At 34.9% G+C, this 27386-nt stretch overlaps 1 protein-coding gene across 10 annotated transcripts; it reads right to left on the bottom strand.

Moving 5' to 3' along the window:
* Positions 1 to 1916: 1916 nt before the first annotated feature.
* LOC18439861 (ETHYLENE INSENSITIVE 3-like 3 protein) lies at positions 1917 to 26281 on the bottom strand. 10 transcript variants are annotated; one of them, XR_002281887.2, is made up of 10 exons: positions 23084 to 26151; positions 22475 to 22753; positions 18685 to 18835; positions 4855 to 6105; positions 4713 to 4765; positions 4352 to 4483; positions 3041 to 3531; positions 2823 to 2945; positions 2609 to 2734; positions 1917 to 2331 (listed from the first exon to the last, which is right to left on the bottom strand). XR_002281887.2 is itself a non-coding variant. In XM_088862932.1 (3 exons), the coding sequence occupies exon 2, from the start codon at positions 24948 to 24950 to the stop codon at positions 23085 to 23087; it is 1866 nt and encodes a 621-aa protein (XP_088719058.1). In that variant the 5' UTR covers positions 24951 to 25212; positions 25737 to 26103; the 3' UTR covers positions 22284 to 22753; position 23084. The 10 variants fall into 10 exon arrangements, 2 of the variants coding, with proteins under 2 accessions (XP_088719058.1, XP_006850080.1); XR_016052776.1 differs by lacking the exons at positions 1917 to 2331; positions 2609 to 2734; positions 2823 to 2945; ... (2 more) ...; positions 4713 to 4765; positions 4855 to 6105 and adding exons at positions 14807 to 15740; positions 19963 to 20001; XR_016052774.1 differs by lacking the exons at positions 1917 to 2331; positions 2609 to 2734; positions 2823 to 2945; ... (2 more) ...; positions 4713 to 4765; positions 4855 to 6105 and adding exons at positions 17928 to 18289; positions 19963 to 20001.
* Positions 26282 to 27386: the final 1105 nt, after the last annotated feature.

The following is a 27386-nucleotide window of genomic DNA, read 5'->3' as shown; positions in this document are numbered from 1 at the left end:
AATTAATTTCCATGTACATTTAATTTTGAATTATTTTTGCAGTTTTTAACACTGATACAAACCATATGGCAATCCAAACATATAATGCTACAACATATAAGTGATGTGACGCAGACACAGACGACACGATCAAGCAGTCGAACAATGATCCCTCAACAAAGGCAGAGGCCACAACAATATTCATTTGGAGAATTATGTGCACAATTTGAAATCTAAACTCCAAGGCTTTTACAAGTTCAATCTCTCATCTATTCTTAAAAGTCGAACTAGGTAAGAGAAAAATATAGGCAAGCACCTAGAATAACGACGTGTGAAGTTTTCTGGTTGAACCTTCACTGCCCCAACAAGTTGGCTTTCACAAGATTCAAAATACATGCTATAAGAATTTCAAGTTACAAAACCCAACCCCCATTCATTATAAGCCCATACAGCTATGATGTATGGGCAAATGAGGTACCATTTCAGACAACTAAGATATTGATCCAAAGGGGAAGAAATAAAGACAACTAATATTTTTAGCAAGCAGTATAATCCAAATGTTAATTACAATAAAATACAGACAGCAACATCCAACAACACAGAGTAACATCCAACAACAGAAGATGCTACATTAAGCTACTCATTTCAAATTACAAGTCCAACACAGCATAGGTTACATTTTCAATGACAAATGCAACATTCAATAACACATGCTGCTAGATTAAGCTACTGATTTCAAATTGCAGATGAATTCATTTACATGGTCACAAAACACAAACTCATTCAACTACTGAAAAACCAAAACCCCCCAAAACGCAAAATGAAACAAACAATATCCAAAAAACTAAAAAAAAATAAAAAAAATATCACCTGTAAAATCAAAATAAAGCACTGATGGATCAAAGATTCAAAGATATCCTTAAAAAAATGGAAAGCAATTTTATGATGCGACTCATTTCAAATTGCAGATCCAATATAGCATAAGTTATACATTTTCAAAGACAAACAACACATTTAGCTATATTAAGTTACTGATTTCAAATTGCAGAAGAATTCATTTATACACACACAGTCGCAAAACACAAACCCATTCAGCTACCGAAAAACCAAAACCCCCAAAACCCAAAATGAAACAAATAATATCCAAATAGATATTACCTGTAAAAATGAAAATATAGCTCTGATGGATCAAAGATTCAAAGATATCCTAAAAAAAAAAAAATAGAAATCAACTTTAAAAATCAAAATAAAACAGTAATGGTGCAAAGATTCAAACATAACATACCTGAACCTCGGATGAACCTCAAATCCACCAAAGATTACCCCAATTGCTTTTGGGGAAGCAATGGAGCACTGAAAAATACTGAAATTTCAGAAAGTTTTGTTGTATTTTTAGAGAGGGAGAAGGGGCAGAGAGGGAGGTTGAGAGAGAGGGGCAGCAGCAGCGAGGGATTGAGAGAGTTTGGGTGAGAGAGAGAGGTGGAAGATGGAGTTTCAGTGGCAAGAGATGGGGGCGGCAGCCGCAAGATATTGGAGTTTGGGGGAGAGGGGCAGCAGCAGCAACGAGAGATTAGAGTTTGGGTGGAGAGAGAGAGAGGGGTGGAGTGAGAGGCAGGCAGGAGATGGAGAGAGAGGCAGCAGGAGAGGAGAGGAGAGAGAATTTCCATCTTGAGTGACAGTAGGAGAGAGAGAGAGTTACAATCGAGAGAGACGGCATTTTAAGGATACAATGTTAGAGCTATTCAAAGTGCAACAACCCATCTTTATAGAACGAAGCAACAACATAGAAGACAGACAGGCTTTTGTCTATCACCATTTCGCTTCAGTTGTTATTTCTCTTCTTCATATACGCATGGAACAAATTCTTCACAGTAAGGGAATGACTGTAGTTGGATACAAATTTTTGGTAGAGATATTCACCAGTTAAATTCTCAATATCAACCTGAAGGGGAGTGCATGACTTGCATTTCATAATTGTTGTTCTGTAATATGTTGAGGGCATACATATAACCATGCATGTCTATTGGTACACTTTGGTCATCGGCGCATTCGCGCAGACACTTTCAATCATTTCTGTGAAGCATGTATATATGCCCCATTTTTCATCGAAGAAATTTTGCTAGGACAATGAAAAGGCCGCACTAAACATTGTGAGAACTTTTGCCAAGAAAAATGAGTGTGCTGATAGCATTGGAATATTATGCTTGATTTTACACGTACCCATACATCAATCTATATAGTAAAGCAATCCTTGATGTTTTCTTTTCCTCATCCTTGCTTTCCTCAACATTCTTTTAGTTTCTTCCTTTGCTTCCTCAAAGGAACAACTCCAGTAGCCTGTTGTTGGTCTCCCTAAGTAGCCCGTTGGATATGCCACAATCAAGAATTTTCATTAGCCAAAATAGGTGCAACATAAGGAATAGCATGAGACTCGATAAAACTATGAGTAATATACTCATGAATGAATAATAAGCATCATTTATGTTTCCCTACTTTTCTATATCAGTAAGCATGAGATTGAAAACTGCAACCAGAGAAAACATAACAAGAGCTCCATACCAAAAGATATGGTTGGACACTCCAGATAACAACTGCCAGCAAACATTTTCCAATACTAAAAGCTTTTTACCTGTTTCTGCTTTTCCAAACAGGCATTTAAGACCCATCTTCAACTAGCTTTCCCGTGATGCCCCCAAGCTATTGTAAATCATAGGTAGTATCTTTAGCTGTAGCTTTGTTTGTTTAACATTGAAATCTGAAGAAAGAGAAGTTAGGTCGGTCACCTTGGGGTAAATTCTATACTAGAAACTAGATGATAAAATACAGTGCAGAACAGTTAAGACCTCCATCCACCTCCTCATCAGAATCGATAATCATCCTCAACTCGCTTTCCAGTGATACCCCCAAATGATTGTAAATAACAGGTAGAATCTTTAGCTGTAGCTTTGTTTGTTTAACATAGAAATCTGAAGAAAGAAAAGTTAGGTCACCTTGGGGTAAATTCTATACTAGAAGCTAGAAATTAAACGACAGCGTGGAATTTCAAAACCACAGAAGGGACCTTTGAGATCTTATATCTACATTTGCATTTGGCGGAAAGGTCAACTTTGAACTATATATTTCAAATACAGTGGAATTTCAAGGCATATAGCTGTATCTGCTTTGCATGGTTTCAAGGTGAATGGCTCTGACTTTGGTATCAGTTCACTTCTTGAGAAAACCTTGGCTAGAGCTGGATGACTGTAAACTGAGCCACCTATGAAAGATATGCCAAAGAAACAAAGCATTAAAAATGTCCAAAAGCTGGGTCTCAAACCATACGTGCTTGTTTTGGCCTGTTGTGGTCTTTGGTATCTTTCAGTAATGAGGTTTCTTCTCTGTACAGTTGCATCACAAGTGAAAAAGAAGAATAACAAATGAATTTCAATGTGATTAACTTAGAAGTCTTCATTCTGCATACTAGGAGCATAAAGCAGTACACTAGATGATGTTCTGGACTCAGCTTTAAGGAGCTTATCTTCAGAAGGCTTTGTATTTGCAGTCATTGCCTGCCTGCATGGAATGTCAAAATATGTTAGTAGCACTTTTTTTTAATTAAGGTAAATTAAGTAGTTTGTAATGGAATATTTTGCATCATATAAGGATATCTTTGACTTGCATCAGCAATGGGGAACGGTAGAATGTTACAGAAAAATGAAAAACTTAGAATGGCGTGCTCTATATTTTTGACAAGAATACCCCTACCCATATGATGTGAAACCTTTTTACATAAGGTTATTTCCCATCATATAAAGCAATCAAAATTATTATCGTGATGCCATGGTCTATGCGAAAATAAAGTCCACAGGGGTCATCGGTGATAGAGAGGGAGTAGGAAACATCAGAAGAGGAGATGAACACTCTCTCTCCATCTTAATCGTTTCAATGAACGGTGAACATGTCAATTGACTCTTAGTTCTAAAAAAAAAAAAAAACATGTCAATTGACTCTTGTTCCACAAAATCAATTGGAACATAATATACTCTGCAAGAAAGCAAAGGCCGACATTTAGAAGCAGTTAGCAGTTTTTCTTTTACTCCAGAAAGGAAGTATACCCAGTCTCTAAGTACACACCAAAAAGGTTTTTCTTTACAAAATTATCTGGACACTAACACCCTACAATGACCATTAAAGAAATTGGCAATCATTATTCCAGGCTAATTACTTTTTGAAACCAGAAGTGTAGGTTTTTGTTTTATTCATGTAGTTTAAAATTCAAAGCAAATCATATGAAAAACTGGAAGTTTTTCCTTTGCTTTCAATACCTGCATTTCTTTGGTGAAGTTGGTGTACATCTCAGATCTGATATTTAACAAATGCATTTCAATCTCACCAGGTATTGATTTTAGCACATGCTCCATCTCCTCAAACTTGGGAAGGGCAGATTCCTTTCTAATTTGATCAGGAATTGTTGTGAAATTTCATGAAGCCTAGATTTGATGCCCTCCAGGTCCTTGAGCTGATCCTTTCAATTAAAATATTTTGGCTCAAGTCAATTTTAGTCCAAATTAGTCATAAAGTGTGCAAAACTCACGGGGAGTATGCAAGTTTAAAATAATGGTAATTTTTAAAAGGATATATCTGCATCGAAAACATCTGCTTACTATTCAACTGAACTGCTTTACATTAGAACCAATTGAAGTAACTGCAAGAATTAAAAAATAAATGGTATATTGAAGGTTTCCCTCTCTCACCAGAAGATGCAATGTGTTATCCTCAACAATAAGCTTCTTTCTAATATCTTCCACTGTATAAGAAAGCAGGGAATAGAATAATGAACATAACAACATATCTGAATTCGTTAGAGGAAATATCACTGGGGTTCAGAATGCATACTTTCAACTGAAACTTCATGTACGGTTTTGTTCACTTGCATGACAGCTCTCCGAAGAGAATCTAAAACCATCTGCAGCTTGTTCAATGCAGCATCAATGGCTCCAATCTTCGGGTCAAGATTTTCGTTGAATAGAAATGCCCATTCCAAATTGAATTTACACATTCTCAGAGAAAGTCTCATCCATATTGAGAAAGTATACTATGGTTCTAAATGGACTCTGGAAACCATAGTACAAGGCTAAATCATTGTCGTCTTTACTAGTGGGTTAGCAATTTGAAACTGTTACTGGTTTTCAAAAGGGGTCAGTATTGGTAGGAATGGAATGTAGCCTCTGACTTATGGTTTCTCATAGTCCATTAGACTATTCATCCAAAAGAAATAGTCTATTGGACTATAGCATATGTTCCAGTCCGTTTTACATCAAATTTTAGAGTTTCTAGATGCCAGTTATAGCTTTCAGTCAAGTCCTGTACTGATGATTGCTCATTGATGTAATTCTTAAAGACTAAATGTTAAGAAATGCCAAAAACCTGTCTAACTATCCAACCTTACACAGCTGTGTGAGAATCTGTGAACAAACTCAAAGGTCAACATTTAATCAGTACTTATCAGACTAACAAACATTCTTGCCTGCTGGTAAATGTTTAAACAATCTATAACAATATGTTTCCAAAGTTTTATAAACGTCGATTTTCTGTTTTGTTCCTACAACAATAAGTTAGGTGGACAAGATACAATCAGCAAGTTCTAAGACATTGTAATGCTAAATCAGGTACTTTATCAGAAAAGTGAAATATTCTAACTAAACACCTCAATATATTATGAGCTGAGAACAATCAGAAGAAAGCATAAACTGGATGGCTAAGTGGTATGGAAAACTGTTACTGTTCGGAAATCGGAAAAGAGAAATATTATTTCCTTTTAAATTAGAAAAAAGTGTTGTCTTGAAATGAATATCAGTCATTCCCAAGAAGATAATGGGTGAATCAAAAAATAAGACAGAAAAAGTAAACATGCTAAAGGAGAAAATGAAGATATCTTGCAAAGAAAGAGCAATTGGAACTATGAAAGGGAAGTTTAAAGCACTATTTGTCTGTGATCAGATACAGATGATGAGTTCCATCTATGCAACATATTGCTAGATGATGATCTCGTTAATGCAAACTGCGAACTCTCATGCCTAGAGCAAGTAATGTGAGCTAAGCAGGAAATCCTCATCATCGAATTGTCCCTTTCTTGAGAACTAATCTCTGAAAACATAAGATGGAAAGCAAAATCAAATAATGGCTTGGTTAATAAAGATGATATCTTGTGCATGATTAGTTTCCTACGTGATGCAAAACAGCAATGAAAAAGTATATATCAGAAACCTTTTAAAGGTCAATGTTGGTAAAATTCAATAAGCCCAGGGAGGTTGGTTGATGCCTTGAATGGAGCAAATAAAGTTTTGTAAGCTTGTGAAAATGCAATAACTAAGAAATTAGTCGGATCAAACAGCATGGGGTTCATAGTAGTACCTCCTAAGTTTGCCAACTTGCTTCATTCTACACTACACTATACATCAGAATGTAAACAAATACAAATAAATATACATGTGAATTTCAACCGGCTCGGATTTCCTCAGCATTAAACGGACTTTGATATGTGACAAAAATACCCTCCTTTTAGATCTCTACTTTACTAGCATGCCCTTGCTCGTTGGTGAAGTGAACCAAGGAAAAAGAGACCACTAATTCTGAGATTTGCTTGCTATTTGTAGATATACAAAAACAAATGCTTTTCTTACCCTTTTTTTTATTTGTTTTTAGGGAAATCCGATCTATTTCTAACCATCCAACTTGATCACGGACCATGGTTCTACCAAATTATCTAGAAGAAAATTACATTTTATTGCCTTTCTTTTTTCCTTTTTTTAAGAAACCACAATCTATTTTTTACTGTTAAGTTTTTCCATTGACGTAATTCTAATGATTAGCTAAAAAACAGAATATGTTTTTAAGGAAATGTGCACAACGAGTGGACTGATTTGATTTATTTTGAGCCAAGAAGCTACACCAGCCATTGCTTTTCTTAATAATGGCTATGGGAGGGTGTTCTGTTTCCATCTAAACATAAATCCTGTCATTGTGTATGATCCCTCTTATTACTCTACTGCATTTATTTGGACATGAGGGTATCCTGTCAAAATGGATTGAGATTTATGCCATAGCGGATTCCCAATTAAGGGAAAACTAGAAAAATGCTCGAGTCCCAGCAAAACTGAAAGACATTCTCATTGTCCTCAAAATTCTATGTAATGCACAGATAATTCTCATTAAGGGAAACTAAGAAAATGCTCGAGTCCTAGCTAAACTGAATGATTTTTTCACAGGCCTTGAAATTCTATATAATTCAAAGAGGAAAAGATTCATATTAAAATAAATAAATACACAATGATAAAGGAAAAAAATTAAAATAAGACCAAATAACGCATTGATGTATGCTGATGCTGTATTCTGTTACATAAAATTGTAAAAAAAAAAAAAATCAACTAAAGGATAAGTCCGAGAAAATGTGAAAATCAAATTGAAGGATGATAACTAGATGATAATTCAGGTATCCAAATGACCAAGGCTATATTTTATATCCATTTATTTACCGTCTACAGTATAATTCATTACTATCAATGGGTGGCTTCACCACATACCCGACCCATTAATGTTCTAAGAATGGATTGGTGAGAAATGAAGAAGGAGGGCGTGCGAGGGAAACCTGTATTTATACTTGCAGTTTACTCTATTTGATTTTTTCTCTATGAGATCCTTATTCTCTTTTCTTGATTCATTGGGCCTTTTGGGTGCCCTTGTTGCCCGATAGAAGGATCTACAATTTCATGGGTTTAATTGTTCTCCTCATCACCATTGTAGTGATCTTACATGCCGTGTTATTGGCACTAGTAACCTGCACGTCATATTATATTAATCACAAAAATATACTCATCGCCAAAAAATATTTTCAATAGAAATGGTATTAGATAAAATAATTTAATGAATTTATCTTTATAATTGAGTATTTAATAAGTTAATTATAAATTTTATATTAAATATTATTTTAATATAAAATTAATTAACACATATCCATTTGAGATACAATTAAAACAAAAAAGACGATTTAAATAAATAATTCAAATTATATTATTAAAAATACAATATTTTTTAAGCTTTAAATTTTATAATTAAAGATAAAAATATCTTTTAAAACTATCACAAAGATTTTAGGTATTGAAACCACATTTCTTGATACTATTTGATGGTGGGCTCTACTTTGATTGTTTAGAACCTCGGCTCTATACAAACCGCACCCTTCATAAATTATAAATTATAATGGGGAAGTCCTTAATGCACTTAAAAAAGGACACTCTGCTCCATACCATATTTCTTAGAGCAAGCAATTTATATAATAATATACAAAAAACCGGATGTTGTCCAACATCTTGTGAGTATCCATATCCATACAAGTACATTGCGTTTCACAAGGACAGAGAGAGTCTAGAACCATCATGATTCATAACTCAAGCTGAGAGAGAGAGTCTCTAATAAATGTTCAAAAGAGAAGAGAGTATGCAAAGTTGGTAATAAAGAAATAATAGCGAGAGAGAAAGATCAACAACACATATACGTGGTTAGGCAATGATGCCCACGTCCACAGAGAGTAAATCAGTATCTCATTTATAGAGATTATTATGGTTTATTAGAGATTTATAGAGTTACAACTATTGCCTTTTAAGAAACAAATCTCATTATATTTGTAATCCCACAAAATAGGAAACTCAATATAAGAAAGTTAATATCTTCTAATATACAATATAGAAAACTTAATATCTACTTTCTATAACTGTCAACACTCCCTCTCAATTGGTACGTAGATATCAATAGAGCCCAACTTGAATAGTATCTGATGGAACTTTATCTTTACAATTGATTTAGTAAACATATATGCAAGTTGGTCTTCACTTCAAACATAAATATTACTAATAATCTTTTATTGAACTTTTTCTCTATGTGCTTGGTTCTTTCATGAAAAACTGGATTTGAGGCTATATGCATAGTTGCTTGATATTATAGAACATCTTCATTGGATTTACTATTGAGAACCTCATATCACGAAGTAGGTATTATTGCCACATCAATTCACTTGTAGTTAAAGTCACAGCTCTATATTCAACCTCTGCACTAGATCAAGCAATTACATTTTGTTTCTTACTTTTGTAAATAACAAAGTTTCTTCTGACCAATGTATGGTAGTGGACATCCTGTCAATTGGACTACCTGCCCAATCAGCATCAGAATAAGCAATAATATTAGTGTGGCCATTCAGCTTCAACCAAACACCTATGACACGTGATGACTTAAGATATCTGAGAATCCTATCGACAGTCTCCATATGACATGATCTAGGAACATCCATACATTATATGTGGTTATATCACAATCAAATAAATCAATCTGCCCACAAGTCTCTGAAAGCAGTCTGCATCTTCAAGAGGTTTTTCGATTGTTGAATTAAGCTTGCAATTAATATCAACAGGAGTGTCAACATGTTTGACTCCCAATTTCTCAGTTTCTTTCAACAGATCTAATACATATTTCCTTTAAGAAATGAATAGTCCTTTTCAATAAATTTAATACATATATACCATAAAGAGTTGAAGTATTATTACGGCACTTGAAATGCCGTAATAGTATCGCACCCTATGAACCCCACCGGAAACCATTTTCTTCCTTGCGGGTTATGTTTGTATTTATGTCTTCTTTCTCTCTCTAATTCTTTTTATAGTCATCTCTTTTTTCTTTATCTAATTCTTTTTAATATTTATCTCTTTTTTCTCTTTAAATTTTTTCTCTCCAAATCTTTCTCTGTCCATAAATCTTTTCTCTCTAAATCTCTTCAACTCCTTATGGTATATAGAATGTTGTATGACATGGATTAGTTTTTACAGTACTTAAAGTACCGTAATGGTGCTTCACGGTAATAAGATTACCGTGAAGGTTATTTTGATAAAAAAAAAATCCAAAATTGATGAAAAATGGTGTGGGGGAGGTTTATGAAAGTTGAAGGTTTTTTTTCCTAAATAGACAAAAATTAAGATATATTTGTAATAATTTCGCAAATTTTTTATAGGGATTGTATCCTACAAGACTATTTGCTTTTGGTACAATGAAGTTACAATTATTTTTTGATATTATACATAATATTTAATATATTGAAGTGTGTTACAACATTTGAAAATCTTTATTTTAGAATTTGTACCCAATCAATGACATATCTCTAACCACTTAATTAATTTCACATCTAACTGTCACTAATGATTGTGACTATCTTATATCAAAAGTAAATGGTCTCATTTTATATTTTTGTATATACATTTTTTAGTTTGGAAATTTCATCAAGGGATATTGATAGTGATAAAATTTTGAGAAATTTACTTCTATATTCCCTCTAATTTCAGTTATCTTAAAACTCCCTCCTAAGTTTATGTTTTTATGATCATACTTGTTTTTAATTTTAATTTTTTTAGTCCTTGATTTCCCCCTCTAAAAATTTTCTTTTATTTATATCCCCCATCATTTAAACGGTTGTTCATTGGCACACTGATAAATCCCATTGGCCTCAAGTATTTTTATGTATCAAAACCTAGAGCTTTTAGCTTGTAAAGATAAATGTCCGTCTATTTTTATTCTGAACTACTTGATGTCATTTCTTCATCGATTAAGTTGTATCCCATGTTCTACCCATATCCATTCTAGATTTATAATATTGGAAAACTCTGCTATTCCTTGATTTTTGCTAAGTATTTCAAGTGTGCCTCTGTATTTTAATGTTATCTTTGTTTCATAACTAATATGAGCAGGAACAGAGCCATTAATTGAGCTCTGCTCTTTTTTAGTGTGAAGTTTTGATCAATTTTTCGTTTATAGAATCATGGGGTTCTCGATATGAATATTCAACATCTCTAAAGAACATTTAGGCCATATTTTATCTCTATTTATTCACCATCCACAGTATAATTCATTACTATTGATGGGTGGCTTCACTACATACCCGATCCATTAATGTTCTAAGAACGGAGTGGTGAGAAATGGATAGGGAGGGCGTGCGAGGGAAATCTGTATTTATGCTTGCAGTTTACTCTATTTGACATTTTCGCAATAGGATCCTTGTTCTATTTTCTTGATTCATGGGGCGCACCTGAGTTGTCCCGCGATAGGGTTTCTAAGAGAATTGCTATCAAAATTGAGTTTGAGGCATGTTTCTGGCGGAGTATTGTACGTCCTATTAGGACGTCTAGAGGTAATAAAGGAGTTTGCTAGAAGTTTTAGATTTATATAATTGTCAGTCCGAAAGGCTCCCTGGCCTTAGATAAGAACCAATTATAAAGAGTATGTAAAATAGAGTCCTTGACCTGCTCAACACTCTGAAAAATCCCATCAAAGGTTCTTCTGTTACGCTCTAGTCAAATGTGCCATAGGATAGCACTTCGGGAGATTTTCCATAGAAAAACACCATTTGTTTGCAAGACTAGATACATGAAGATAGTTAATAAAACCAGGGACGTTCCGGGGCAGCATAAGGAAGATACCCATAACCAAGAAGGCCCATAACCAAAGAATGGAAGCAAAAGGGCAATAGAAAAAAAGATGTGTACTCGATTCATCATTTTTAATACATCACAGAAATATTGGGGAGAATTTTACCCCTCTTTTGCATATTATCTATGGTAAGACACTTTCCTTGACAGATGATCCATAAAAGGCTTGGATTTTGGTGGGGAAAGGCCACTTCCAGATAGAACCAAGAGAAAGATCTGTGTTACAAATGTAAATCACACATGTTTATGTCTCATTTGAGCTATTTGGGCTTAATGAAAATGGGCTATTTTATTCTAGATCAATGAATTAAGCAAGATGTTAAATAATTCAGGTATAATTTGATAAACTTAGTTGATTTGACTGACTTTTTGAGGTGGTTGGACCATTTGCATAATATTTTCCCCCTTTTTTTAGCACTTTCAAATGTAAATCACACATTCTTTAAAGGGACAAGGTTATATAGAGGCTCTAAACAATCAAATTTGCGCTTACGTTAAAAATTTTATTAGAAGATGTTGTTTTGATGCCCAAATATCTTCAAATTGATAATTTTGACATCAAGATGCATGGACATGAGAAAAAATTGGATTTTAAGTTTTGAAAGCAGTGTATTTTGTAACGTATTTTTGGATCGTCGATTTTCAAGATTTTCAAGTTTTCATATATCTGTCGATCTACAGTATTAACGTAGCTTTAAACTTTACAAATAAATATGAAAATATATTTTAAAGCTATCACAAAGATTTTCAGTAGGAAAACCACATTTCTCGAGCTTGAGTGTTTAGAGCCTAGGCTCTATACAAACCGCACCCTTCTTTAAATCCACTTAGTAAGTTTTAATATTTCTTGTTTTAAAATTTCATAGTAAGAGAGAGTTCTAAAACACAAGAACCATGTCTTAAAAATTGGAATTGTATACAATGATACTCTTTACCTTTTGTACAAAGAGGTCACAATTACTTATAACCCTCCGATGTGAAATCTGAAAGCTTTGGTGTGTTACATAGTTCGAGAAAATTTATTTTGAACTTTAGCTTGGACAATAGGTTTTAATAAATATAGTCACCCAATTTCACATTCAATGGTCAAGATTAATTGTGACCACCTTGTATCAAAAGTAAATGATCTCATTGTATACTTTTAAAAAAAAAAAAAATATGAAAGACCTCCTCTGTAATTTCGATATTGGAAAAAAATTGATATTTTCAAGTTCATACTCGTGTTTTTGTTTCTAAATTTCACCCAATTCGACCATCAAATATCCTGAATACGATCAGTCTTCTTCTGGAGAGCCGAGTTTGGGCATTGGATGACCCAACCTACTTTATTCCGGACATTGGATGTCCAAACCAATCTTTCAACACTGACAAGTGAGCAGATTCAAACACCTAATATTACAACCGGCCACTTATCTTATTTTGAGTACGATCCAATGTCAATATCGAGTCTAATTATAGAAAAATTGGTTTATATATCCAACATTCTAATCATTCTTTCACTAGAAAAGGGACTCCAAGGTTAGGATTGGGGAAATTTGAAAAGAAAAAAATTACAAAAAACTGCGATTCGAATGAAAAATAAAGGATATACATAACTTATTATTCAAGTTCTGGTTTACATAAGGCGTTCCAAAGTAAGCGCACATCCAAGCCTATTTTGGTGGCTACAACCCACCTATGATGAGTTAAAAATATATTTTCACTTTTAATTATGAAATTTAAAGCTTCAAAAATGTTGCAGATCAAATAGATCCACAAACATTTGAAAGAAAATCTTGAAAATGCATGGTATCTTATAAGATGTACGATTTTTAAAACTTGAATCTTTTTTTTTTCCCTTAGCATAGATTTCAAGGTCAAGACGATTAATTACATGATTTTTCAGCTTTGAACTACTCTTTTGTGGTGGGTTTTAGGGGGTGGGGGTGCGCCTTACTTCTACACCATAAGGTTGATGCTTTATATAAAGCTTTTCATATACTAATTATAAAAAATGTAAGTAAAATATTATGGGATTTTTCTATAAATTTGCAAACAAAAAGAAGAAGAATCATTCACGATGTCTCGTGAAGTTTAGTGCTTATCGAAATAAAATTTCTAATATATTTCATAACATATTTTATAAACATTGAATGTGGTTTAACGCCCCAAGGTCTTGTAAGAAAAAGTGCAGCCGACCAATGGAAAAATGCAATTTTGACATCGAAACCCTACAATAACTTCTTTTAATAGAAAAAAATTTGAAGCTCCAAAAGTGATACAAATTTGATAAATTTGTGAACACTTGAAAATAGACAGTCATGACAACGTGTTGCGAAATATATTATTTTTTAAATTATATATGTAAAGAGACCATTTACTTTTAATACAAAAAAGTCACAACAATCAATGTACATGAGATTTTGAATTGAGTGGTTGCAAATGTGATGACTCAAAACTCAAAAAATAATTCTCAAAACTTGTGATACACCCTCAAACAATTCAATTCGAAATCTAGTTGTTAGGAGCAGCGTTTCGAAATTCGCAAAAAGGGACCGGATCGGTTGAAAAATCGGAAATCGTCCAGTTCTAGAGAGAACCGGACGATTCCGTACAGTGACTCGCCGATTCACTGTACGGAATCGACGAGTCCGTACGGTTTTTTTTTTTTTTTTGTAATCCATGATAGATTTTTTTGTAATACTTAGATCGATTTTTTTGTAATCCATGATCGAATTGTTTTTGTTTTTTTGTAATCCATGATCGAATTTTTTGGTTTTTTGTAACCCATAATAGAATTTTTTGTAATCCATGATCGAAATGTTTGTTTTCTTTTCTTGTAATCCATGATCGCTTTTTTTGTTTTTTTTTTTTTTTTTGTAACCCATGATAGAATTTTTTGTAATCCATGATCGAATGTTTTGTAATACATGATCGAAATGTTTGTCTTTTTTTTGTAATCCATGATCGAAATGTTTGTTTTTTTTTTTGTAATCCATGATTGAATTTTTTGTTTTTTGCTTTTTTTGTAACCCATGATAGAGTTTTTTGTAATCCACGATTGAATTTTTTGTAATCCATGATCGAACTGTTTTTTTCTTTTTTTGTAATCCACGATTGAATTTTTTGTTTTTTTTTGTTTGTTTTTTTTTGTAATCCATGATCGAATTTTATGTAATCCATGATCGAATTTTATGTAATCCATGATCGAATTTTATGTAATCCATGATTGAATTTTTCGAAAATTTGTGATTTTTTTATTTTAATCCATGATCGAATTTTTTTCTGTAATCCATGATAGAATTTTTTGAAAATTTGTGATTTTTTTTTTAATCCATGATCGATTTTTTTGAAAATTTGTTAATTTTTTTTTTTAATCCATATTATTCAAAGAGAAAATGAGAGAGATGATGATTCTGAAGCCACCCTATCCCAGCCATATTATTCACATATCGAGTCCCAACAGCAACAGTGTAGGGATGAGCACGAAATACTGTAAATTAAATGCTGAATGGCGGTTCATGCAAAGAAAGAACATATCAATATTAGCATATTCATTCAAAAACATGAAAATTCTTAATGGAGTACCCTCATTTTTTATTGAATTCCTAAAAAACAATATTTATAATGAATTTTAATAATTTTTTCGAATTTTTTTTAAGCTTTATTCTGACCGATTCACCCGATTCCCGATCCGAATCGCCGATCCGGATCGGTTTTTTGGAAGCCTGATCCGGATCACCGATCCGTTTTTTAAACCATTGGTTAAGAGTAAATATAGAGCCGGTCTACTTTTTCAACACATGCTAACCTTTATCTTACATTATACATTTTATGTGATATAGAGTGTTGAATATGTATTTTTATATTTAAAATAAATCATTTGTTCTAAAAAAAAAAAAAAGGAAAATTTTTATAAACATTTTTTATGCCATTTAGAATATGTCATGCAACTTTTACATTTTATATCCATGTCCTATTTTCTCCCATTCTTTCCATTTTTTCTAAAAATCTCAAATAGTTGGGAAAAAGGGATGATCCTCATCCCTTTTTCTCCCATTCTTTTCATTTCTCAAAATTCATTAAGGTCGGCACCCCAATTAACGAGCCGACCTGACATGCAGTGCTGGTCCGCACTTTGTTTTGCCACCAGATGGGTGAAATAGTGAGACTAAACAGAGAGAAAGAATAAATAAATTGATATGCTGTGTACTCAATTATCAAGGCTCGAACATGAGCTCCATATGCGAACCCGCACTCTAGAGCCTTCAGCAAATCCTGCGTACGAGTAAGCACTCCATTTTGGACAAAGTAAAAAAGGACAAGAGAATAAAACGTGAAAATTATATTTAAATTGAAAAAAAAAAACGTTTTTTAAAGTTTCCCTTAAAGTTGCAGGAATCATTGCGGGATCACAATATGTTTCATGAGCTCCCAAGTCCCAACTCCGCCGATCAAATTTAACACCTCATCCAAAGGATCTCGCGCTTTTACCTTTAGCGTTTCAGCATCATTTATGATCCCTAGTGAGCACAGTATGCGCAAGGCGTTCTCTCTCTCTTTGCCATGAGAGAGCATATGGTGTAGAGCACCTTAGGATCGTCCGATATCCGTCCATGAAAAATGGACATTGGAAAGTTTATGGTTTTTTTGTGGAAACATTTACTAGTTTCCATTAAATAAAACACAATAACAACAAATTACAAAGGCGGATCGTTGATTTGCACCATTTCTAGGAAGACCATCAGCATAATATTTAAATATATATTTTTAGCTGTAATATTTAAAGGGTCTGGTTTCTACAAGGTTGCAACTTTAAACAATAATCCAAGCTGCACCTCCAAATTTTATCAGAATATGTAATGTTGGTGTTAAAAAGTATTAGGATTATCTTAAAATCTATTTTCATATCTAATTATAAAATTTTAACCTCCAAAAATGGTTAAAATCAAGTAGATTTATAAACATATGAAAAACTTGAAAATGAACGGTCGAGAAAATGTTTTGCAAGATGCACTATTTTTTAAACTCAAAATCTTTTTTTTTTTATTTTTTATTTTCATACATCTCGATATCAAGATGATCAATTAGAGGATTTGTAAACATAAAACAACATTTTCAAATGGATTTTTGAGGCGTATATGGAATTCTATATTTTAAGGTTGCAACCTTATAAGGAAAAAGTTTATATAACGTTGCAACCTTAAAATGTAGAATTAAGGGTGCAACTTAAAAATCCCTCAAAAAAAGGTGTTGAAAAAACCTCTAATTGATCATCTCAACATCGAGATGTATGAAAATGAAAAAAATAAGATTTTGAGTCCCAAAAATAGTGCATCTTGCAATAAATTATCTAGACCGTCTATTTTCAAGATTTTTATATGCTTATATAGCTATTTGGTTTTTGACCATTTTTCAAATTTAAAATTTTATAATTAGATATGAAAATAGATTTTGAAATAATTATCCATACCCAGATAAACAAATGAACATAACTTCCAAGCCTTCACTAAAGAGTAATCTCATCCCTACTTCTATCTTCAAAAACAACAGCTTATATAGAGATCTCACTCTGTGATGTCCATCATAGAAACCTGCGATTAATCTCCATTAGGGTTCTCAAAGGGTCAGGTGGTCCAGTCTGATGCAGTTGGTCAGGCTATGTGGGCCACAAAATGTAGCCCGAGGGCTGGGCTGGGTCGAGGTTAGGCTAAGACAAAGGCAAAGCTCCCCCAACGGAGCTATAGGGACCAGGTCTGGGCCGGCTCATTGACAAACCAAAAATCTCCATGATTTGTCATTTGGGAACCGATGGGAGACACGGGCTACCACTTACCACACCCCTGGTTATGGGGTGCTTAAACTCCTTTCTCCTACAAGTAACTCCTTAAATGGTACATGAGCATGGGCGAGGACTGAAAACTCTCTCTCTCATACACACCTCTTACTCATCGCTCTAACTTTCAACTTTTCCCTTAGCTTTCACCTCCTTTCCTATCTTTTTTGTTGCTTTAAAGTTAAAAACTTCCGCAATGAAGACCAGCCTTAATATTTTTTGGTTAATCATCAAAGCTTTATCTTATTAGTGCACTAAATTTGATCTCATTGGTACAATATAAATCTCTCTCTCTCTCTCTCTCTCTCTCTCTCTCTCTCTCTCTCATAGTTGCACAGGGTTTTACAATGAGGCAACTCACTTCTCCTAGCACTGTTTTGCACAAGCATTCTTGATGGTGCATAAGAGCACCCCAATATGAAATACCTCACAACAATGTTATCTAATTACTCATCTCTCGATAGTAGCAACACTGTGCCAGACTAAGGCCCAGGAGAGGTTCAGAAGGTTCAGATTTAGAACATCTCACTAGAAACTCAGGCTCAGGAGAGGTTCAGAAGGTTCAGATTTAGAACATCTTGGACCTATAAAAGTTGTGCATACACAATCCAAAGTTCCAAAACCTAGGGTTTGTCCGTTCATTTTTAATTTCCTACTTCTGTGGAACCCATGAAATTTTTAACAAATAATAGTCTCTAGGAGTGGTTGCTCCATAAAGGTCCCCGGCATTCTAAAAACTGTCAAATTACAAAAATATCCCTGCACGGGCCGTTACAACTATGGTTGCATAGATCATAGGGCCATCAGAGAAATCATAAACAGCAGACAGTACCAGTGAACTTTTTAATCGGAAAAGCCAGATGATTACATGTGCTCCCGGTAGCAGATCGTACTTCTCACATTCATTCCCTCGGGTAAAACCCTATCTAACGATATTTTGTTGACCTAAATTTTGGCGACGCAACTTCCTTAACCTAGCACCAACCTTGACCTAAACAAATAAATAAATAATAAAATCAACATATTAACCTCAAACTGAAAAAATATAAAACCCTAAATATTCAATGTGTCAAGAGAAAATATCATCTTGAGATTGATCAGAGGCTGTCCAATTTTCGGATGGTCAGATCTAAGTGTTTTTAAACTGGACATCTATTTTCTTTTTTGAAAATACCAATATGTTGATTCTAAAGTGGATCCCAAAATTTCATCATGGAATAATCTATTAACTAGATTTTTTGCCCATGGGAGTATGTGTATAGGTGCACCATAGGAGTACAAAACTCGCACTCATTAGAAAACTTCCGAATTTTATTTATAGTCATCTAAACTATTAAATTTAGTGATTGACACAACATTTTGAAGGAGCAGGCTTCAGGAACGTACCTTGTGCCTTGGCTAAGTCTCCTGCCCCAGAGCTCAACTTACTCGAGGGTGAAAATGGCTCGGTAAAGAGCATGTAGGTCAGTCTTTCTCGAGGGGAGAAACATTTGGTGGGGTTGCTTATTCCCCTTTGCTTGCAAACCGCAGTTGTTGTCTGAAAAACACATCAGAGACTCGGATTTTTCAAATTTTCTAAAAATAGAAAAAAAATTCAAAGAAATCAGCTCAGTTTGAGCAGGATGGTTCCAAATCTTCATGGAACTTCAAGGGAGGTTATAGGAACAGCTTCTAGGCCACCCATGATTTGCCTCATATCATCAATTTTGGAGGAATATCCAGAAATCTAGATACATGAGCTGATCGTCATGATTCAATGTTATTATGTAGTTTATTCTCACACACACAACTAAACAATAATTGAATAGCACATAATATCGAATCAATAACTATTCAACATATACACTCACTAACCAAGGTTTGCGACTTGGAGATTATTTCAGTGACATTCTCTATTTTATTAAACATACATTCCTCGGGAATCATATATTCCTCTAATAATTCGTTTCTTCACATAAAGTGGCATGCTCTAGACTCGTACCAAGTCTGCATGTTTCGAGTGTTCAAGAGGACTGAGCAACTCAAGTAAGTCTCAATTTGAAAGCCCAAGTTTCTAAACGCGGCTGATATTCAAGACTGTCTAAAAAGCCCTTATATTATTGGGAGCTTTATATGAACCATATAAGACCCCCAAGAAAAAAGCCATTCTTCGTGTCTTCTTTACATTAAGAACTCGTATTGCACTGGTTGCATCTATAATATTTCATTTTTACACTAGATTATGTCTCCTCAAAGACTGGGGAACCCCCTTAAATGAGTTCCAAATCATAAACATAGTATGCTTGAAGGAGAAAATGTGCCATGGTAAACTAAATTACATACACTGCCCTTGTTTCAAAAGTTTACCAAGACCGAGTTCTTCAACCTAATATAACTCCTGGATCAATCTAAGCAGTCAACCTGCATGCTTTGACACGTAAATCTATAATTGAAGAACTCATCATCGTCATCGTCAAAGCTTTTTCCCAACTAATTGGTGTCAATGCCCGCACAACCCAAAACTAATGAATTAAGCCCATGGAGAGGTTACTAAACCCATTCATTTATCAAGATACATAAAAATAGCTGATCAGTTCAAGAGAAAAGTAAAACATGTTTCTTCACACTCATAAGGAAACAGATTAAGGACGATTGGAGTGTTAGAGTTCAATATATTAGATGTACCCATTTGAAAGCATCTTTTGGAAGTTGAAGATGCATTCCCTGGTCCAGTACACATACATAAGAAGGCAAAAATTGTCAGTTCTTTGAATTCAAAATACACATGCTTAATATTTCTAACAAAAGCATATGCAAACTACAATGTTCAGAAGGAAAGGAAAGCCGTAAAAATCAGAGAAAAATGGGTCCGTGAGCACCAAAATGCAACTACGGAGGGACAAAACCAATAATGACAACTATTTTAAAAAAAAATCAACTATTTCCAACATCAACAAGAGAACAATGGTAGGACCAAATAGACCACTTGGTGATGATAATATTAATGTTTTGAAACTATCTCAGAACTATCATGATATCTCGCCAAGAATATTCTCAAATGTTATAATATAGTGACACTTTTCTCCCATTTCCTTTCAAATTGCTCGCTTCATTTTGTTTTCAATGCATGATTATTTTGGAGTGTAGCACCTCTTTAATTTATTTTTCTTCACTGTAAGTTGGAAAAGGTTAGCATAGGGCCGCTGCACAATATCGCAGGATATTGCAGTTCCATTGCCTGAAAATCATCAAACTGCTCATCTCAACCTCGTCATTTATGAATCTGGAAGAAAAAATATGGATTTCAAGCCAAAAATATTGTATCTTGCAGTACATCATCTGGACTGTCATTTCAAGTGGACACAGATCCACCAGATCCGCACCATTATTGAAGGCTCAAATGTTATAATCAGGGGCAGAAAATAGATCTTCAGGCCATTAACCGCAGCTGCATTTTCCAATTTTTGGAGGTAAGGCTTTACTTTTTATCATGAAGCCTAGGCCTTAAGCTAACCACAGCCATACAATTTTAAAAAGAACTATAAAGTGTAAAGAGGTGCGTGTTACGTGTCACGATGGGGACATGCTTAAGTGTCACGATGGGGACATGCACAGTCCATTTCCAGTGATGGCAGTTGGTTATTAATCACAACCTAGTGAATGTTTGTGTTGTGAAACAAAAACTAATCTCCACTATCTATCATCCAAAGTGGATGATAAATGTTCTGTGTGTTACTATAAATTAAAAATATAAAAACAGGTCATGAAAAAGAAATAGGAAAGTTTTAATTTTTCAAATTTCCATATTTCTTTTTTTTTTTTCCGTTTCTAGGAATCTTACCCAACGTTAAAGACCATTTACTAAGAACAAAAATTTTGTATACCAAGAATTACCCAGTCACAAAAATACCCAGTGGCAAGATTTATTACTACGCCACCAAAGAGAAAAGATTTGTCCCCGTATTTGGCCAAATGAACCAGAAATTTTCCCCTCATCATGATGGTAATCCAAATCATTAATATAGTACTCCACCCTCAGCACCTTCCCTCGACTACACCTTATTTGGAATGCCCTACCAGCTTCCAACAGCAACATTATGCCACAAAACTTATCCACAAGACATCTTGCTACTAATAAGAACCATTCCTCTTTCCCCCAAAACTCCAAATCCAAAAGAAATCTCCCCGATAAGCTCGATAAGCTCGAACTTCAAGGATGACCAAGAGAAATATCTTGAAGAGTGACATGAATGGAATGGGTATTGGCAAAAAACTCTAATGGCAATAAGCATTCCATACAAAAATTGAGGACATCTTACAAATCTTGATAGGTGTCTTTTGCCCATCTTAAAAATGTTGGAAAGATAGGAGGCATAATAGAGAAATAAAAGTACACTGGAATAAATGGGCTACGGAGAAACCATAGCCCATTGGGTCATCACCCTCCAATGAGATGCGCATCAACTGAGAGCATGGAACCCTACACTGGAGACAAGTCTTGCTCTGGTGGGTCCCTCTCTCTCTCTCTCTCTCTCCATACAAGAAAAAAAAATACCGTCCACTATGGGATTCCTACCGGCCATTGAATTACAGTGTACTTTTCTGGAGGAGAAATTCACATCAGTTAAGAACTTCACCAAAAAATATTCATAATTAGTGCTATCAATATTGCACCAGATCTAGGCCCCTCTTTACATTGAAGTCAATATATATTTATCATTCTTCGCAATCTTTAGACTATACAACTGATACCGAAGTTACGATTTTCCTTCCACTTAAAGTCAATTATATGGATAATGAAAGGCCCTATAGGAGCTAAACCACTGATTTCACCTATTGCAGAAATCATTTATATATAGTAGCTGATGCATATACTTAATAAATGGACATTCTGTTCCTACTATGATTGAGAATGGATCACCTTAATGTACAAAAAGCATATATAAATACTTTATAAGACAACCACTACGATAACAGTTTTTCAAACAAAATTGCAACGCAAGTAATGAGTTATTAAAAACACCTTTATGCATTTATTTAGTTTTGTTGGCACAAGAAGTGTACAAGCTGGCTATCATTGTTGAAAGATATGAAAGCAGTTCCAAACAAATTCATGAATCCAGAATATTGACATGTTTCAATGAGCATGGCAAACAAATAATACAATTGATTCAATTGGTCTAAGAAGGGTAAGGACCTTAAACTTTCCCTTAACCTGTCCCATGCCGAAGTAAAAGGGCTGAGTTGGGTTAGGTAGGCAGCCATCGTAATACTTTGCCAAAACTTATCATCGCCAAGCCAACCCCAATTAGTTCGGAAAAAGCTTTGACAACTTTCAAGGTTAGAAGATATCCAACCTTACAAAGTTTTACAGAACTTCAACCAGTGATTACCAAAAGTTGCAAGCAGTCTTTAAGAATATGTTATGACCCTCCACCAACAAAAGAATTCGAGTCTACCTCCACAAAAATTGTACCTTCACACAAAACAATGAGAATATGAAGAAATTGTGTCGAAAAGAAATGTAAAGGGCAACTAAGTAAAGTTCAAATACTCAGCAGGCATGCCACTTAAGGGGGATCATACTATTATGTCATATAACATCCATTAGGGTCATCACCATCCAATGAAATTAATAGAGCTGGAGAGCAAGTGGGGCCAACCAGAACAGGGCAAGTTACCCCAATTCTATATCCATCACTGTCTATTTTATCAGACGGCAGACAATGGTTTTCCATGGCCCATTGGCTTTTAGTATGCTTACCCCATAAAATATTGACTGATAAAATAGCAAAGATATACTCACTCTAAGCTCCAAAGTATTGAATCAAGTCATCCTCCAATGAAAAGTCAAGATCAGCTGCCTCTAGTGACCCCGTGTCTCCAATACCAAAATCAAATGGGCTATGGAACCCATATACTAACGAGAGGTCATGCATTGGTGAGCCAAACCGGCTCTCAACAAGCTTATCTGGCTCACTGTGGAATGCATCCTTAACCAGAGGGTTTACATCTCCTACAATCTCATGGGTTCTACCCTCTAATGTCAAAACATGGCCAAAAACTTGATTCTCGTCACGAATTTCTCCACCGTCTTGCCTGAGATCATGGCCACCATTAACCATTTGCATTTGTGATTGAGCATGAGAGAACCCATATCTTCCAGGTGAGCTATCATAAGCTGGAAAAGTAGCCTTTGTGTGCAAAGATGTATTGGGTGCACCAGCAAATAATAATGGCTGCCCCTTAACACTCATGCTACGGGCCACAATATTTGCAGAGGCCATGCCAGAAAATTCGCCGGGAACATTGTGAAACTGAGAATCTTGCAATTGGTGAGGAAGTTGTGTAGGATCTTCAAGAGGCAATGGAGCCGAGCCCAATTGAATATTTTGAGGGGGAGGCTGTACTGAGATTGGCTGTGCCTCCATAAGATTCATGTCTGGAATAACATTTCGAGGCACCCCATCCTGAGATTCCTCAAGAGGCAAAGGTTCATGTTGATTAACAGGAGTTGAGCTCGTCCGAGGCCTCTTCCTCCTTGCCTCTTGTGGAGAAGGCTCTTTAGCATGAAACTCTTGGTGCAGGCGCTTCTCATTTTCCCTAGAATCACCTTTTTCTAAGCAAGTTTCTCTATCATCCTTTGAAGCCTTCCCATTATCTTTGGAGGAAACAGAACAAGGTTCATCTTCATATCCATCAACATCATACTCACTATTGCTACAAGCTTCAGCCTCTTTTCTCTCACTAAAAGCAGGAGGAGTCCCAGTCTCTGAGACCCCAGATGAGCCATTCTCATTACTAAGCTGATGGATAGTCCCTTCCTCTTTGTTCAAAACTCCCAACCAAATCGAGCTCTCTTTAGCAGTCATCTTATCTTGCAAGCATTTTGATTGCCTGACATGCTTCTTAATCTTTGCGATATTGGGGGACATGTGTTTTATAACAGCAGTGAGAACCCCAACTTTCCAGACCTTTTTCAGGTCATGGGGCTTCCTATAAGGAGGTGGATCTAAACGTTTTGATAATCCCAATTCACTCCACCACTCCTCATTCCCCAAGGGCCACCATGGTGGGGCAACTCCCTTCTCTAATGGAAACTTCCTTTGTGGCGGGTCACAGTGTTGCATTAACGATGACAAAAGAGAGCCTAATGTAGTGTCTTGAAGGTCTTGAAGGCTATTGAAACCCCCTTTGTTATCAGCTTTCCCCGCCGAAAAGTTCTCAGCCTCGTACTTTGCTATAGCAGCAGGACCATTCTTGTCAAACTTCACTTTCTCTTTCCACCATGCCCTTATGTTATCAGAGGCCCCACTTACTGGTTTTCCCTTCTCAGGTATGATTCCATAGACAAAACCCCGAGCTTTGCAGACCTCCATGAGCTTTAACATGTACTTCAGAATACCATCTTGGGCTCTTGACATTTTCTTCCTTCGAGCCTGATCAGAGGTTTGCTTTTGTTTTGGCTTCTCAGCTTGTTGAGCTGCAGCCTTTTGGCGCTCCTTAATTCTTTGGAGTTTTATTCGATCCTTCCACATACGCTTCTCTAATTCATCTGGTTCTATCTCTTCATCACTAACTTCATTCTCAGCTAAATTATCAACCCTAATATCATCAACTTCCATGTCGGATCCATCGCCAAACTCATTGGCAATCATGGCAAGTTGATCCATCACAAGATATACTTAAAAAACACCCCAAATCCAACTCTCTCTCTCTCTCTCTCTCTCTCTCTCTCTCTCTGTGTTCTTGGGAGAGGCTTTTTCTCGAAGAGTACCTTTTCTTAGACTGAAACTTCCTGTTCAGACTTGAGAGAGTCGTCAGAACCAGTTTTCCCCCAGTCCATTCTCTTGTAGGCTATATATGTTTCTGTTCTTCTCGAGAATGAAGTGAATTTCATGAATCTCAAACCCAATTACTTCCTTTCATAGAAAGCTGAAACCTTTCTATGTCATGTTAATGTCAAGAACTACCATCCAAATTCAAATCAACCAATTGAATACAAACGTTGAAATAACACCTAAATTCATTTTTCCCTGTAAAGTCAGACTAACAAGTTCTTCTTCTCCTTCTGGTGATTCTCTAAACGCTACCTTAATGAATTTTTAGTCAATCAACGGTCCTTCTGAACAGAGATTTGAAACAATTCTAGAGCCAAGAAAATTCAATTTCTTTCTCTGATAATTTGGGGGACCATTATTATTCCCCACAAAACACTTGAAGACGAAAACCCAAAAGAAAAAAGGCCCCAAAAAACACAAACTCAGCCCTTAATCAGGAAAACCCAATTCAAAAACTGATACAGCCAGGAAAACCCAATTCTCAAAACCCTAACTGAACCATTCCAATTGCGTAAAACCCAAACTGCCAAAAAAAAAGAAAAAAAAGGAAAAACACAAACAAAGAGAACCACAAATGAGGAGGCAAGCAAAATCACTTGAATCGAAAGATTTGCTTACCCATTCATGAAATGAAAAAACCTTTCTCCGATGAAATTCACAGGGGCCTGGTAATAGGTAGGCCTATAAACCCTAGAAATAAAATCAAATGAAGTTTACGGGTTGGATTTTCAAGGGCCAGATACGCAGTCGACTAAAAAGGCAAGAACGAGTAATTGGGTTCATGGAACGTGACGAGAGGAAAAATTCGCGGTCAACTTTGGAAGATAGTAATATTTGCTATCTGCACCATGATTTTTTGTTTTTTCACACCCAAAACATGTGTGGCAATATGGCAGCACAAGTCATATACGCATGGGTGTGAATAAAATCCCCTCATTAATAAAATGAAAATCGGAAGAGCCGCCATGAGAGAAAGCGATTCCTGTAGGCCACAATCTTCAACTGATCAATGATCAATGATTTTGGTTCTATAATCACGAATTTCTGTAGAAAAGAGTGATACAAAGTTGGAAATTCTTCCGATTAAATTCGTGACTAGAGGTGTTGATATGTATGAAAAATTGCATGACGTGGGTTTGACCGCATTTCTACATACACAGTCCAGAACGTGTAAAGCATCAATCACAAAGATAAATGCAGATTGGTGTTTCATTTAAAAATAATAGAAATTAAATGTCCTAATGTTTTTTTATAAAAATTATTATTTTTATTTTTTAAATTTATTTATTTATTCATATTCATGATCTCCATGTTAGAGATTATATATTTTTTAAAATTAAGTCTTAAAATTCATCACAAAAATAGATTTATTAAGAGACCCGCATTTCTACATGCGGGCTTCGCTCCATAGAAATCGGGTACTTCATGTATTTATAGATCTGCACTATTTTCAAAATTTTAAATTTTATAATTTAGGTTGAATATGGATTTTCACGCCATCGTAAGGTTTCTGACTTAGAAAATACACCTTCTGGAATAATTTAGAGGTACATCTTATTTGTATAGTATATAAGGTGGGCACCTTATACAAACATATTCATATAAAAATGTTTATCTAGATTTTCTATTTTTAAAATTTTCAACTTTTTATGGATATGCTTAATATTTATCTGTTTTTTTTTGGGTAATTAAGTGGGGAAGACGTACCCCTACCCGTTCTTTTTATAGATTAGGAGTTACATTTTTTAAAGTGTTAGTAAGGTGGTGGTAGTGGTAAGAATGAAAACAACTAGATGTGGGGATGCTACCACCATAACCCTAGCCCCTTTCCCAATTTGTTTCGTATATGGAGCTTTAAATTTCATAATTAGGAGTTAAAATAGATTTTCATGCCATCATAACCATTTTCAACACCAAAATTACATCTTTTATTTGGATTTGGAAGTGATTTTTACTTTGATATCACCCCTTAGTGATTGTAGTTCTTGTATAGTGGAAGGGAATTTATAAAGGAAAAGTGTTTTGTGCACCGGGGGATGCAATTCTACGTGAGTATGCCCTCCCACATCAAATATCAATATTAAATATGGATTTTAAAAAAATGGTGATCCCACCAAATCTTAGAATTAATGGTGTAAAACAAGTACATTCACAAATATTATTTTAATTTTTAATTTTTTTATATTCATATTCATCATGGTATAGATGAGAAAAGACGGAGAGATTTATAACTTCACTAACAATATGACAAATCAATATTCGTATAGC

The sequence above is a fragment of the Amborella trichopoda genome, chromosome 3 (genome assembly GCF_054954075.1).
Source record: "Amborella trichopoda isolate Santa Cruz 75 chromosome 3, AtrichopodaSantaCruz75HAP2 v2.0, whole genome shotgun sequence".
NCBI lineage: Eukaryota > Viridiplantae > Streptophyta > Magnoliopsida > Amborellales > Amborellaceae > Amborella > Amborella trichopoda.
This window is presented reverse-complemented; position numbering and strand designations above follow the sequence as displayed.